The sequence below is a fragment of the Onychostruthus taczanowskii genome, unplaced genomic scaffold (genome assembly GCF_017590055.1).
Source record: "Onychostruthus taczanowskii isolate IOZ18803 unplaced genomic scaffold, ASM1759005v1 scaffold133, whole genome shotgun sequence".
In the NCBI taxonomy this organism is placed as follows: domain Eukaryota; kingdom Metazoa; phylum Chordata; class Aves; order Passeriformes; family Passeridae; genus Onychostruthus; species Onychostruthus taczanowskii.
Genome location: NW_024498496.1, coordinates 376,063 through 392,876, shown reverse-complemented (window position 1 = coordinate 392,876; position 16,814 = coordinate 376,063). Strand labels below are relative to the sequence as shown.

The following is a 16,814-nucleotide window of genomic DNA, read 5'->3' as shown; positions in this document are numbered from 1 at the left end:
TCTTATAAGACAAGAAGTAATTATTTCAGATGAATGATTTAAGTAAGCTCAGCTGAACAGAGGAAGTGTTTCAATGGTGAAAATTCCTGAAGTTTTTAAGTAGGACAGATATGATATTCCTAATAGTTTGAAGGCTTTAAAGTGCTACATATTTTTCCTTTCAGTGTTTCTTTCTGAATGTTATTCAGCCTTTTCTCCCTTAAATTCTGTCTTCCCCTGACAGAGTAAAATTACAAAAGAAACAGTGGTTTGGATAAAGACTCTTTTTTATTCTTATAAACAGAGTATTTACTCAAAGTATTTGCCTCAGGAAAATTGGAGTGTGGGACAGAAGGGGACCTCAGGAAGTCATCTAGCCTATCCTATTACTCTGAAACACATATATTTAGATCCTTTACTGTGTGTTACCTATTCTCTGATATTTCTGTGTTTTCATGTTCTGCATTCATAGCCTGCATTGTATCTTAACAGGCTACAATGAAGCTTTTTCCCTGTTACATAACTGTCTTTCTGTGAATGATAGGGATTACCAGTTGTCTTAACAAGAAAAGGAATTAATCATGTTTTCTTCATCTCATACTATTATGGATTTGAAGGCTGTTCTCATGCCCTGTAAAAATTTTTGTCTTCTAAACCAGGCAAACTTTATTTCTTATACTTTTTCCTTAATTTCTTAATTCTCTCCTTTATGTTCCATTTAATTCTTTGCAACTCATGTACTTCTTCCAGTTAAAGCCTTGCAAGCATTGTTATGTCCTCTGCATTACCATTGTTGTCTCCTCTATATTACCATAACAAAGAAAGACATTCGCTATTTTTAATACAGGGTTGCATTTGGGATTCTTACTCAGTTTGAAGTCAACTATAGCCTTAGGTCTTCCTCTACTACTCATCAACCCTTCTCCATTTTGTGTGGGTGTATTTTGCTTTTTACTTCTGATATCTAGGACTGCATTTTCTCTCTACTGTATTCTATTACTCATATGACTTTTACCTTTTTTCAGGTTTGTTTATTTATTTATCTTATTCCAGCACTGCTCTATAGAGTACCTGCAAACCCTTCAGCTCAAAACTGTATTAATTTACTTGTGCTTTCAGATCCAACTTGTTTACTGAAAATACTGGGCATGACTTCCCCAAGTAAGCATTTGTGAGCTGATGCCTCTTTTTTAATGATAGTTGCAGTCTGCAGTTGGGGGTAGAGTTTCTATCTGCTGCACACATGCTTCATGGTAATTTAATTTAGACCATGGTTTGCCTATTTCATTTAGCACAGCCCTCTGGGACTCTACTGAAGACTTGCATAGTCAAAATGCAACTTCAATACCAAAATAATATGGTAATGGTTACTGCTCTAATTTGCATGTAAATTAATTACTTTCTTCCTTTGTTTCAAACAGTCCTACCCAAAACTTCTGTTCTTTTGTAAATCATAATAGTAGCAAGTTTGGCGAAAATAAAACACTTCCAAGTGTCCTTGAGATGCTGTCAGAGGTCTCATGTAGTCACACCACTACATTGTGCTCTCCATACCTTCTGGTTTGATGTTTCAGGATACGGAGGGAAGGGTAGGTTAATGTTGACTTTTCTGGTTTAGTTCTAATCTTGCTTCCTCTTATTTTTCTCTGTTGGAGTCGATCTAAAATAATTAAAAATCCAGCTGATAGGACAAGTATGGCTCCTGCCATGTAGAAGCCTGCTCTGTAGTCTCCAGCCATGTCCACAATCAGACCTGGAGAGAAACAAATGACAGGAATGTGATTGATGGAGAACAGGCTAATGTAAATTAGCTCAGCAGTGTGAATATATCCTCTTGCAAAGGCAGAGTGCTGGCTATATACTTGTCTGGCAGATTTCTACACCATGAGCACATGGAATATCACCCCAGTATAGCATTTTTCAGTTTGAAACACAATTCATGTCTCATTGTTTTTCATATGTGAATTGCTAGCGAAACAATATATTACACAGTTTGAAGCACTTTCTAACCTAAAGTGTAGCAGACAGTGCAGGTACTGGCAGAAAAAAAAGACAGACCGTGCAGCTGTGTATGTGAGCAGCTCCATGTTCTGTGGTGTAGCAGTTGCTGTAATTTGGACCATAACTACAGCATGAGTGAGTTTAAAGAAAGAAAGGAGATTCATCTGCTAGAGACAAAACTGGAGTTTGTCTGACATGTTATGGGTTTCCAGTTCATAATTTTACAAAGAGTCACAGATTTTAACAAAAAGACCTTGGTTTTCAGGGACATTGAAGCCAACCAAAATATGTGATGCCATTGTGTGTTATACTGAAAAATCTCTACAGTACAATGGTACAGTAGTAGCACTGCAGCAGTGTGTCAGCTGCCCTGCGGGTATGATGGCACATTCCTTCGTGGGCTGATGAAGGTTTCTTGCAAGCAACCTTACGGAAAATTTGTCCATGTTTAGGGTGTTCCCTAGTTCATATTCTAAACTAAGATCAGCCCTATATAGGCACAGGAACCATGAACTCAAATCTTTTAGATTTTACACTCAAAGGAGGAGAGGAGAGCTTGAGAGGCACTTAGGGTTCCCTGCTCTTCCATATCTTCTTTGTAGTTTACTAAATATACAAAAAGGGGCCACACTGATTCCCAGATAATCAGTACTAGTGACCAGCCACTGTATACTGTATTTTATTCAGATCTTTCCAACACATTTTTGATACTGTTGTGTTTCAAACCCTCTACAAATCTTCCTGGTTCCTGTATTTTCAAAAGTGAATTAAAATGTTCCAGTATTCAGTCTGACTCATTTGCAGCCAATTAGCAATGTCATTACCACAAAAGTCACTTGTAGTGCGTGAACAATGGTCTTTGGATGAGGACTCATGAGGACTCACATCTGCACTGTACAACTCACACTGGTCAATTTTTTTTTTTTTTTTCCGTATCACTTTTTAAAACCTCTACAGCTTGCAGTTAGTTTGTCTTGCATTTTTCCAAGATGACTATATCTTGTTGCCAGCCCATAAATCCATGTGCTGTCTCATTGTCTGCTCTCTCTTCCCACTGTTCTTATGTGCTGCCTTCCCTATTTATTATACTAGTTGGCTCAAATGCTGTCTAAAACCAGCACGCATTTCTCTGAATATTTCCTTGAAGTTTGCATAGCCTAATGTTTCAGACTGTTCAATTTGAACTTCTGTAGAAACCCTCCCAACAATACCAACATTTGTGCAATATCACTAGTCTCACATTTCAGTTTCTTCTCTGAAAGTGTGTGTCTGCTGCTTGTCCCAAAGGCACACTTTCTTAGCTAGATAGTTGGAGGCCATCAAGTGGCATTATGTGGGATTCAGGAAGCAGGACCACCATGTGAACTCTGCCTTTCATCCCTCCTTTCTTGTAAAGGTTTCTCTAAAATCACACAGAAGAGAGGGAGCAAGGTATTTTGGAGAGGATTTAAACTGACTATTTGTTTTTATGTACTTTTTGGTTCAGATACCCCTGAACTAAAAAAGGGGGAAATTTGAGTGCAGATCCAAATCTTTTCAGTTTGGATTACCATTCCCCTTTCTTCTTTTAAACTGTATTTGGCAGTGAGTTGTCTTAACTTACCTGCAAGAGGAGGCCCCACAAAACCTCCAGTGCTTCGAATAAGCATGAAGAGTCCGAGGGCACTGTCAAATTCTGTCATGCCTACAACATCTGCTAGCACTGTAATATGAATGGCGACTGTTGTACCAAAGAAGAATCCATAGAAGCCAGTGAATATTGCCAAGGAAAGGTAATTGTTAGCCAGTGGCAAAAGCATCAGGGAAGTACTGATCAATGTAATCGCCATTGCCAGCAAATGAATGGTTTTGGTAACATGGAGGTTGGCATACCAGCCACACAGCAATCTGCCTCCAAAGTCCACCATAGCCAAAATGGATAGGAGGGATGCAGTCCATGATTCATCTATTCCCAGGCTGTAGCTAAGTGGAACTAAAAATAATGGAGGAACAAAAAAACTCATAGCAGCTAATATACCAAAAATGGCATAAAGTACAAATTCTGGTCGCCTCATAAGCATCCAGTTGAAGGTTTTGTGCTTGATGGGAGACTTATCTTCTTTGTCTATCCTGGATGCACTGTTGCCAGGTGGTATTTCAGTTTCAAAATGGCTGGCCTCAAGGAAGCAGCTGCTTGCCAGGGGTCGCATCAGTATTCCACAGACACAAACATTGAGTTGGATGGCACCTATGATCAATAGGGCACCTTTCCATCCATATTGACTAATCAGCCACTGGAAAAATGGCCCAAACATGAATGCAAAGGCACATTCTCCAGCACTGGCAATAGCATTGGCCAAAGCCCTTTTCTTGGAGAAATAGTGGCTAACAATGCTAATGGCCGGTGTCCATGAAAAAGAAATGCCAAGACCTGAAAAACACCAATAGAAATAGCACTGGTTAGACACTATTGAGGTGTTTGGTGAAGGTGGAAATTAAAGCAGTCAGTGCTTCTACATTTGCAAAGTTAAAAAGTGTTAGAAGGAAAACATTTTTGCCTAGAAGAAGCAGGAGCTTAGCTGGAGTAGGTGTAAGGGTATATTTGTGACATTATATTCTGTACATTGTATATATCCAGGTGAAAAAGCAGAACATATGGTATATACATTATTACATTCTCACTTAAAAAAAAAAAAAAAAAAAAAAAAAAAAAAAAAAGAAGTTGGTTTCACAGCTTTGCTAGTGCATGAGAAATCACATGGTCAAGGGGTTGAAGCCAGGCAGATCCCAGTGTCCATGCTGTGTTAAGGTTGGTACTAGGTTAGACCAGCAGGTTAAGCTGAGCTGTGTTCAGGGTAGACAGTGAGGTGGGACATGAAGGAAGCTGGTATATTGCCTCTATTTGTTCTTCATTGTCTTGCTCAACTGCTTTGAGCAAACTTAAAACCTGCTCTAACTTAGGGTTATTTGGATGGCTCCCTGACTCTTTGGCAGCCCAGGACTGCCAAACGGTTCAAATTCCAGACATTTTCTCAGGCATCCAGTGCAGATTTTGGAATGGTTTATTTTATTCTCTGCCAGCTTTGCTTCCCGTTCCAGGAAAATCTGCTAGCTGTTTTTTCTGGCCTGGTTTTGCCTGGAGTAAAGGAGTAAAGGAAAGTATTGGAATAAAATGAAAGCCTGTGACTCTGTTCAAAACATAAGCTGTTTTTACTTCAGTACCCTTTATGAAGTTTTTTTAAACACTCATAAAGCTCTTATCTCTGAATGAAAAATAAAACACTTAATTTTTTGCTTGCATATAATTTGCAAGTGTAAGTCATTGGCATCTAAATATTTGTCTTCTTTGTAGTTGCAGGTTTCCTGTACAAATTCTTATTTCCAGAGTGGAACAGGAGGGAAATCACTTTTAAAGAGCATTGCTTGTTCTGGCTGCTCATAAAGTCAAAATAGATAACAGATTTTAAAACTCCTACCATTAGCACCCTCAAATAAGTTGCTTGTGGAAGAAAGCCATAAAGCCATAAATTCATACCCTGTAGGAAGCCAGTTGTTGCATACATCCAGACCATGTTGAGTCCAAAAAATCCCAATGCCATTCCTGAGAAAGCCAGAAGTCCTCCAGTGATCACAACTGTCCGATGGGTATATTGTACACACAGTGAACTGGCAACAGGGGCTAGATCAGCAATAAAAATGGAGAAAGAAAAATACATTAGGAACATTGATCAATATGGCCAAATAAATAAAACATATTGATGAGGACTACCGTTATAATGCTTGACACAAACAGCCTTAATTCTGCTGGATGGGGTAGGAGGTCAATCAAAATTTCAAAATTGTATCCTTGCTGATACAGAAATTACTGTTCCTGAGGCACAGATCTGAAAATATATGCAACATATGTAGACTCTTTTAAAGGGAAAGATCATTTTAGTGCCTTCCTTGTAGTAAGACACTTCTACTGATTTTCATGTAAAACTACCAACAAAACAGAACCTCATGGACTGTTTTAGCAGAAAGTGAAATTTTAGCCACGGAATCTATAGGTTCATCTATAAAAACTACTACTGAGAATGTGTTATTGATATGTCTGGAAGAAAAGTTTCTGGAGAAAACTAACTTTTGTTTTCTAGAATTTTGCAAAAAATCAACGCTTAATGGAATTTTTAAAGTTTATAAAGGACCAAAAATTAGGGTTTATTTTGTGGTAAATCTTTTTCGGAAAAATGACAGTTCATTTTTTAAATCTTTATTTAGTGGTACAGTTTCTCACAACAGAGTGCAGAGGCTGTTCTACACAAAGGGAAAGGTGCAGGTGGTACAGATCTAATGGTGCAGCAGCTGCTTTGGTCCCTCGTCACTGTCTGGAAACACCTGAAATGTCAAGGATATTTTTGCTCAATTAAGGATAGTTTTAGTGTCTGCCTGTTTTTTCCATCAGCATCACAAGAGTCGAGGTCAAGGCCGTAGGATTTCTTTAAATGGCCATGACCACTAGGGGGTTCCCAAGTACCACCTGGCACGAACCAGCTCCCTACAATCTCTGAAATATCCTGGACCTACAGTTCATGCATAAAACGGAATTCAGTTAACGGGGAACACATTTCTCAATTGAAATAAGTAGGAAGACAATTATTAAGAGAGAGCAGCCAGCAAGGAAGGTTTCATAGTTCTTTGTAGGGGCAGGTTATTGTACACTAACCAGTGCTAATGAGAATTAAGAGAATGTAGTAGCTAGGATGAGTGAAATAAACGTGACAGAGTACTAGTTGTTGCAAAATCTGCAGCATGTACATTGTCTGACAGCAGAAAGACCTGGCAGGAGTTATACAAACCTCAAATGTGTCATCAACTTTTACAGCAAAAATCTGATCATTTTATAAGCATGTAAAAATGAAAATGAAATTATGTTATTATCTTAAGATGTAATTGATGACACATGATAAAGTACATACAGTTGGTGAATCATAAAATATGATGAAAAAAAAGAAAAGAAAAGTAGACATAGGATAACATCCAGGAAAGTTCCTGAAGACAAGAAAAAGATCTGCAGCTGGGGCAGAAATATTACCAAATCTCAATTCTTAAATAGTAAATAAGAAGAATAAACAGGCAGGAATTAAACATGGAGTAGAAAGAGAAAGAAAGAAGCCAGCCACAGAACTGGAAATGGGTAAAATAGCTTGACTCCAGAGTTTGAAAGGATAAGGGCAACACACAGAAAATGCACAAGAAATGGAAAGGGATGACAACAAGAGTACAAAGAGAAAGGTGTTGGGAGGTGTACATCAGTACCGAGAGAAGGCTGGTGAAGGTGATGGGGACAATCCTTGCTGTGGTAAGCTGAACAGCCTGTTGCAAGTGCCGACCTGGGGAGTGGAAGCACATGCTCTCCTTTGACACAAGAAACAGACCTGCTGTTGAAAGGATCCAAATAGGAAAAAATAATAATTCAGTGATCATCCTTCATACTGAGCCAAGAGACTTAAGGTTTCCCAGAGATAGACATTAAGAAAGACTAAACCAGGACTGGAAACATGCTCAAAGAACTGGAGGCTCAGGTGATCTTCCTCAGGAAGTCTTGTGGTCCCTATAAATGAAGCAAAGGCAGAAGAAGATGAGGACAATTAGGTATTGACCTGAGACATTTATAAACTATTATGCAGACGGGGTTTAGAATGTTTGACCACCAAGCTTTATTCAGTGAAAGAGGATTATTTTCAATGGATTTCAAAGGATGAAAAATGATTTCTGCTGAAAATTATAGCTGCCTTCCTTGAAGTAGGCTGGCCTCTCATGTGGCTAGGCAAAATTTTTTTTTTCTGGTTTATACTTGATATTTTTGTGTCATATGCTCTATTCCTTCATACATTCCTACAAAATATAAATATATACTATAACAAAACAAAGCTTAACTAAAACAGGACTGTTAAGTTTTTCCCCCCTATGCTGGCTTTTTCTTCTCATGAAGATCAAATGCTTGAATGACACAATAGTATCACAATATGTCAGTCATACACCTATTTTGTTAACCAAATTGATAGATTACCATTTATTCATTTCTATGATCTGTGAAGCAGGTTTTTCAATTTTTTTTTTCAGTTAATTATATCTGTCACTGCAAAGCAGGCATCAAGGATAGCAGTCTACGGAACTGATAAAATCTTTTCAACTCATGACTTATTTTATCTTTTTACTTTGACTTTGGGTTACTCTTTTTCCCTTCTGAATACATTTTTCAAAGAAAGATCAATTGCTCTTGATGTTTGGAAGTACTGTATTTCCAAGCAATAATACTTATAGGTGTGGACAGAGTAGGATGCATGTAATTATACAGTGTCTATGCAAAGAAGTGTCTACAGAAACAAAATGATGGTAGCATTTATTATGTAAGGATATTTACCTATTGCAACCATATATCTCTATGAGAATATGCAGAACAGACTTCTCAAATTCTGTACAGTTCAAGTCTGCACATGTTTGGAATGCTCACAACATGTGAAGGATCATGCGGTTTACAGGGCACTAAGAACTCTCTAAACAACCAAGCTGAGTCAAATGCAGTGTATTTCCCATTTTTCCCTCCTTCATTTGGTGTGATGTGGTATTTGACCTCACTGCCTTTGACTGGGACAGTTCACTCTATCTTCCCCTACTCTCTGCTTGTATGGTCATGTCTTTATTGAGTTCTCTCTGTGAGAATAGATTTTTTTTTCTTTTTAACCCTGTGAGTCTTCTGGTAGATCAATAACTTGGAATCATAGTAAGAGGGGTGGAGGAGACAGAATTGGTAATACATGCAAAGAAAGGGGATCTTGGTGAAGATGAAAAGAAGTGGGAAATAACAGGACTGAGAATAATTTTGGTAGCAAATGGCTTACCTGATGGATGGAGTCACAATCCTTGTATTTTGAAGTACTTTGAAAAAGTGACAGTCACTCTGAGATCAGTGAACTTGCACAAACTGTTTTAAGAACTTGATTCAACAAGCTCTGTGGCTATCAGAATTATCTCTAATGAGTTTAACTCAAAGCCTGTAGCAGAACTTAATCATGAGTTTAGGTACATGTTGTTTTTTCAAGCAATCAGATTCCTGTGTCTATAGAGTTTTGTTACTAACCCATTCCATATATGAGACAGTAAATACCAATTTTCTGAATTTTTTTGCATTTTTTGTAGAGACAGAAGAAGGAAGTCTAGACCTTACATGTTTCTGGGACTGGGTTTTTATAAGGAAGATTTCCAAACTTTCTTGGGTAGTTAATATTAAAATAAAATGCTAGAGGAGTACTACTACCACCTACCTCCTAAATGAAAGACGGCAATAGTTACTGATGTGATCCAGGAAGTGGTGCTTGCAAGTTCATCAAAGTGCTGCTGGATTTCAACAAAGAACAGACCAAAAGTCTTGAGGACAGCAACAGTGAGGCCCATCACCATGAAGGCTGACACTACCACAACCCATCCATAGCCACCATCTGGTGGATTGCTGTCTTTAGCCTGCATTTTTGCTAATTCTTAGATCTTCTCTGGTTTTTGGGTTGTTTTTTCTTTTTTTTTTTTTTTTTTCTGGAGTGGTAGTGATGGTGATGAGGTTTTTTAACAGATCTGCAAATTGGTAGAAGGCCCATTGTTAAAGAAATTAATTAAAATATTCTATGAATGGCTTACACAAGTAATTATCAAGTTAAAATACAACATTCATTACAGAGGTTTGACTGAAAATATTACCTGGGTAACAGAGGCCTCAAGAGACAGAAGACTGAATAAGGAAATTTTAAAAAAATTCAAGTACAGAGTTAAAAAACCAAAAGAAGCATGCAGATGTAAACAAATGAGAGACAACAACGGGAAAATATTCAGACATGAAGATTTTCAAAGATAGAAGAATTTTAGGGTCCTCAACATTTTAGCATTTATAAATATTAATCATTCCTACAACACCAAGCATTTTTGCCAAAATGGTGCACATCCATCCTTGCAAAGATAAATTCATAGGCAAGAACATCTTATTAAGCACAAAACTGAAAAAAACATATTTCCCCTTAAAAGTTTGGTGATAAACACAGAGCAATCACACAGTGCATGGAGGACTTGGGATCTGGGTAGAGGGAGAGAAACATTCATACATTCTTCTGGCTTCTTCATGGACACTAAATTCTAAGCAGGGATATTGTACAAGATACAGAAGACCAAAAAAGACCTATCTCAGGAGGAGAATGGGAAACTTGAGATAGCTGAAGATGCACTATACTTAAAATTATCTACCCTGTGTGCACCTGGGAAAAATGAGCTGCATGAGGGAATCCATACCACTTGAAATTATCCAGTACAAAGAAGTAGTCACTAGTCCTGTGATTTGCTCCCTTGAGGTGCATGATCTCAGGAGGATCTGAATCACTGCAGCAGAGTGGGGAAAAGAAGCCAAGAAAGCCTTGTGGGGATCAGAAACCAAATCATTCTACTGCCCCATGTCTGGACTGACATGGCACTGGACACTTTGCACATCTTAAAAAATCTTAGAACAGCCACAAGAGAGGGAGAGACTGCCTTGTGTTGAGGTCTGCATGACCTCAGGTTTTCATTCCCACAGTTTCTGGGATAGTCTTAAGCAAGTTGTTAGATCTTGCTGTGCCTGTTTTCTTAGTTGTCAAATGTAGCTAATACTTTCCAAGGTCATACGTTTTGTAAAGTTGGAAGCATTAATACTTGTATTAGTGCTCAGTTTACTATAAGAAAATACAGAAATTATATCAAGCTGCAGCTGTAGCATTCTGACAATGCTGAGTTCAAGTAGCATGGTCATAATTTTGTTTGAGGCTTGGAAGAACATAGAAAGGACACAACACGCAAGCTAAATGAGCCTGCCCAGGGAGAGTGATACTGATATTTCTGCATTCTGCATAGACATGCCTGGGCAAGGGATTATAATTTGGGCCACAAGACAGATAGAAGAAATCCTGATGCTTACCAGGCAACACCCAGACTAAAACAGGCATGATAAAATCTGCATGACACCACCCAGCACCCTTCACTTTCATTAGGCAAACTCTGTCCCAGGAGGAGAATAAATTCGGCCTTACTGCTTACAAAAATTAAATGAACAGCGTGTTTCCTTACGACAAACACATCTTTTATGTCACAGCTCAGAATTCATCCTTCAGTTCCTTTTAATGATCACAGTGTTACATGTAATTCCAAAATGAAATTACTATTTCAGTTGCATTATTAATTAATGAGGTAGTTATTTTCCAGCAGCCCTATGGATTTGAAAGCAGTGCAGCTGCATACTATAGGGAATTGTTGGAATGCCTGAACAGGGTAGAAGAAAGCATAGATATTACAATAAGGGAACATGTTTCTGACACCATTCTTTGCTTTCTTCCTCCTTCACTTGCAAGAGAAAGTTTATTATAAGATTATGTAATTGCAAACACCCTAAGCTGAAAAAACCTACATAGGATCTCCTTTTGCTCTTAGTTCTTGAGTAATGGTAAACACTAAGGTATTAATATTTTCACTTACCCATTTTGTCCCTGGAACTAACCTTCTAAATAAAAAGGAGGAAAGACCTGTAGGGAACTGCTCCTCCTGTTGTGCCTCGTCATACACAACATCCCTCAAAAATGTAAAGCTGCGCCTAGAAGCATAAACATTCTGTCTAGCATGCCACTGACTCCTACCTCCAAAATTTCTTGTGGCTGCTGGAACAGATGTCCCGTGAGACATGGACTTAAATCAGGAAAGCCTGTGCTTGGTGTGTGCATCAGCAAAAGCAGACAGCTCCGTTAGTAGTGTTATTATGCTCATGGCAAATTTTGCCAGCAAGAACACGCAGGCAAGAGTGCAACTTTTATCTTTGCACCTGGATAGCTACAAAGACACTTTCTGAGGCACTGGGGCTGTTCCTCTATTCATGCTCTACAAATTCTCCAAGCTATTTCTGTTTTGATTCATGCCAATGATTCAAAAAGCTTATCAGACAATAATAAAAATAAATTATAAAATGCTTATCTTATTGCTTCCATTTTAGGGTGCCACATAAACTTGTGAAGACGGATACTTGTTCTACTTGGTTATCTTGTGCTCCATGTTCTAATTTACTTTTTCAAAAGAGCAAAGGAGTTGAATACATTTGCTACACATTGCAAAACAACATGGTGGTGGAGTCAAGAAAAAACTGTTGTTAGTACGAATCCTAATTTCTTGTTTTCATGCAACTCATACTTAACACTCTCCAAATAAGTGTATTCACTCTCTCTGAATGGAGGCTGAGTGGGATCCTTGTGAGCTAGTGATACTTTACAGATACAGGTTCCCCAAGAAGACCAAAAAGGGCAAGTATTAAGTTTTTCCACACTTAAAGAAATGTGACTTTGTAATGGGGGTTTTTGGTTTGGGTTTCCATTACAAATATTATACTATTACCTTGAATTTGGACTTACCAAAAAAAAAAAAAAAAAAAAAAAAAAAAAAAAAAAAAAAAAAAAAAAAAAAAAAAAAAAAAAAAAAAGAAGAGAAAAGGAAGAAAAACATACTTAATATACATATAATATACATAGACACAAAAGTACTTTTACCAAAGGCTGATACCTTGAAACAGGAACTATGTGAAACTAAATACAAAATATAGCTTTAATAATATATCAACAGATTAAATAATATAGTCTTGTTTTATTGGTAGTATTAGAAGAAAGATGGAAAGAAACAAAGAAATCAATTGTTATTTATGCTGAAACTTCCTCCACACATGTGACTTGGTACACAAGGAAGGAACAGGCTATGTTTGTCACATTCAGATACCTTATTATTTTAATCTAACACTCAGACTGGTTCTGCTGATGCTCACCTGTCACTAGAGCTTCCACTAAAATAGAGTTGTACTAGTTACTGCTCCTCAGACACAAATTCAGGAGGAACTCTTCATTAAATTTTCCTTTCTAACTTCACAGCATTATCCGCAACAATTTTAGGAGTCAGTCTAATGAGTATGATCTATAGCAGTTTATTGACAAAGCTTATTAGGATGGAAAAGAGGGGCTGAATGCTATGAGAAACCAGTTAGAAGTAACAAAAATCAAATGCAGCATCAAGAAATTACCTTATTAAGATAGCCAAGGCTTGTATGGGATATTAAGCTCTTCCTTCACCTTCCAGTTGTGTGTAAGTTCTTGAGTTGTGCTGCAAACCACCAGGTCATCTTTCTCTTGAGCTACCATCTGGCTAGCTGAACAAACCAATTTGTCTCCTTCAGGATGTGTAAGCATTGGATTTTATAAGAATCCCCTCCTCCCCTCCTCAAAAGTCATTTGACTCCACCCATACTCAGAAAAACAAAGTTCTGTCCTCACTAGAGATCAGAGAAACAAAATCAGGAATGGGTGGAGGAAACTTACAAGAGGAATGCAGATTTTATTATCTGCACTATAGTTACACTAGCTTTGGACTGCTGTCCATATTTTCTACTGAACTCAACTATTGGACCAACCAGGAAGTTTAGATGTGTCAGCTGACTTCAAACTCCCTTGTGTTCTGGAGCATTTACTGCAAATGTTTATTCAAATTTGAAATTCATTTGTGGCTTCCCTATGCTTGTGCTGTTGGGCTACAGTGGCTACAGTGAGCATCACATAGCCTGCAGCAACTACAGAAGTTACAGGAAGCTCTAATGTGCTTTCCTGAGCATGATATATGCATATTTGAACACTTCACCACACCAGAGCAGTCCTTTACTTGTGTGATTTAAGAGCCCACAGTTAAATACTGCTGGTCCTTGTAAAACTTTTCTCTCCCAGCTCTCACTGTGGTTTATTGGAACTTATTCCCTTTCCTACCAATTTACCTTGCACTAAGGTTGTGGTGGCTATACTGCTACTGTAATTGTTGGTGGGGGGCAGGGTAGGCTGTTGCCTTCCTCTAGCTACCTGTTGGGTACCTGTTGGTAGGCTGTTGCATTTTGTAGTATTTTTATTTACATGTTTGTATACTTACTTCATAACTTGATTAGTAATCTGTGTAGTTTGTGTGTGCTAAGGGAAGTATAAATATGCAGTTGACCTGCATAACTAAGAAACAGATACATTTCATATTTTTGGCATATTTGCATGCAAAGCCAGCAAGTTTGTAACGTGACATTCTGATTTTCTTTTGCTGGGAAAATTCTCTACAGCTATGTATTAGGGCTGGAGAAGACAAAATCATGGCAAAGGAAAATTATGGAATAGTTTTTTAAGTGGAATTAGTGTGCAGTCTTGATAGAAAAGTTGTTGTCACTCCTGCTTCACCTTCTTGCTACCATGTAGGTTTTCATGCAGTGAACTAGACTGGTGAACTGATGTTGCGGGTCACTACACTGGGGCAGTTTCTCAGTTTGGCAAAATTAATTGTATGCTTTTACAATGCACAAGGCAGAAAAAAAGTGGCCAGGAATGAAAATTCACAGGTGAGACTGCTCAGTCCAGAGAAGAAATTGTTGTATACATGGTGGTTGTATACAATCAGTGTATCCACATGTCCCATGAGCCCACCACATTCTGACCCATGATGTTGCCAGGCACAGGGATGTGACTGATTGGCCTGTACTTCCCCTGGTGTTCTTTACTGCTTCTCTAAAAACAGCAGTTATGCTTCCCCTTTGCCAGTCATTGACAGCTCCACCAGCTTCACTGCCACGACTTACTTCTCAAATGTGACATTGTGGCTCAGCCACTTCCTTTGCCCATTCCCTCAGAACCCACGCCTCACCCAGTGAGCCTCCTGCTGTATCTGCCTGACTTCCTCATTGTTGGGATGCTTGGAATAGGTGGCCCTTGAATATTGAATTACAGTCATGGGAATTCAAGTCTATATACAAAATAATGAAGACTGGAATATTTCACTGGTCAGTCCATCAGATTATTTTTAATATTATATTCACTGATATTACTGGGGATTTTGTGCAAAGGAATATTGTCATGGTTTATCATGACTCTGCCTTAAAATCAGAATGGTCTTGCAGGACTACACTGATTGTTCATTTTCTACAGTCCTTCCTACTAAATACATTTAGTCTTTACTCATACCATTTAGTTTGGGTTATCCAGAACTACTATTCTGCATTAATACCATAGTAGATTCTGCTAATCTGATCAGGCTAAAATATTTTCACAATTTTCTGTTTGAACAGAACATACAGAAATTTTATGCTATACCTGTGTACAGTACTTCTCCTTAATCATCTATTGGTTTTCTCCACATGTTAAATTTACAAATAAAATTTAACTTATTAATCTTATTTCTACTTTAAAAGTAAGAAAAAAAAAATGTACACTGCACTTCTATTAAACTGCTTACATTATTTCTTGTTCAACATTTAAGCATCTTAGAAAACTCTTACGATAACTTTCATGTTTCCATTCATACACTGGAGGAAAAACAGTTTATTCCAGATGGCAAGAAGAGTCACTTCTCCTCAGATCTAGTTTGTCAGTTCAGCTTTCACTAATTCCAAGGGTTAGCTTCCACTTTAAGTGCTTGAGTAAGCACAAAATACATTCACAGGTAGACTTTTCATGAAATATTTGGTGTAGAGTGAAATGAGAATCTCCCTGGAACATCCGTACGTCAATAACAGTGATTCATGATTATGAAAAGATTATGCTTAAAATGCTGTCCAGTCAAGTCATAAACAAATATTTAACCATTCAGGATTTAGTGTGTCTTGGCTTTTATTACTAGGCTTATAGAATGAAATTGGCAATGGTTGAAACAGAGGCTCGATACATGTATTTCTAAAACGCCTTTTTCTCAGTATTCTCAAAACTGAAAGTAGTGATTGTGTTCTCTGCTGCTGTAAATAATTTCAGCTCCACTGAGTTCAAAATTACTTCACTCCTTTCATCACCAGAGAATTTCTTCATTGATTTCTCAATGGGAACAGGGCTGTCTTTGAAGAAGACACAACATACCTACCTATTGTCTCTTTATTGTTATTGCAGTGTATATAAAATGTGGGAATCAAGTCTCTGAAATGAAATTTTTATTTAAATAAACTGCACAAATGTAGATAGCCAGCCGGGCATAAATACACACAAATCTTGGCAAAGTCTCCTTATAGTCAGCTGTGCTCAGATGGAAAGGCAGAGAGCTTATTGAAACCATGCCTCCTGCATTCATCAGTCTTTTGTGGTGACCATGCTTGTCCTTCTACTTGGAACTACCTGCTCTTATCACATACATCCTCTTTTTTTTTTTCCTGACCAAAGCCTTCTGACAGCATTGATAAACAGATAGTAAGCCAAGATAAAACGCTCCCAGGTCATATGATCCATTAGCTAAGAGAATATTGATTGAAATGACTGAATCAAAATGACTGTGTTTGATCTGTGGTTAAATGATTACTGATGTAATACAGGTAGTCTGATCATAAATTTTTTGAGGACTGTGTGCAGGACAGGTAGCATATGAAAAGATTGGAAAACTGTTATGTAAGAAATAAACAGGCTGACATCACTGCCAAAATAGCTGACATGGGATGATAAATGAACCTGGGTAACATATGTGGATGAGTACAGAGGCACTTAATGTCTTGAAGGAAAAAAAATAATTTAATCTTGATGTGATTAGAGAAGAAGAACCAGGGTGGTGATTCAGTTGCATAAAGTTAGGATGACAAAGGATGTGTGTTTTGTGGAGATAGGATAGCTGGCAGTGATAGCTGGCAGATATCAGACGGACTAAAGAGCAGAAAGAGGCACCAAATAAGCAAGTGAGTGATTAGGGTTTGTCAGAAGCTGTCAGACTGTAAAAAGTGAACTATTTAACAAACAAAAGAAGAATAAGTGGCTTGGTTTTGGACTGGGTTCTGGTTATCT

General features: G+C 37.9%; 1 protein-coding gene across 1 annotated transcript; it reads right to left on the bottom strand.

Annotated features, from left to right (window-relative positions):
- Window positions 1–1,505: 1,505 nt before the first annotated feature.
- LOC121332019 (monocarboxylate transporter 13-like) lies at window positions 1,506–9,468 on the bottom strand. The gene is made up of 4 exons (XM_041396998.1): window positions 9,267–9,468; window positions 5,495–5,638; window positions 3,584–4,390; window positions 1,506–1,732 (listed from the first exon to the last, which is right to left on the bottom strand). The coding sequence occupies exons 1-4, from the start codon at window positions 9,466–9,468 to the stop codon at window positions 1,506–1,508; spliced, it is 1,380 nt and encodes a 459-aa protein (XP_041252932.1).
- Window positions 9,469–16,814: the final 7,346 nt, after the last annotated feature.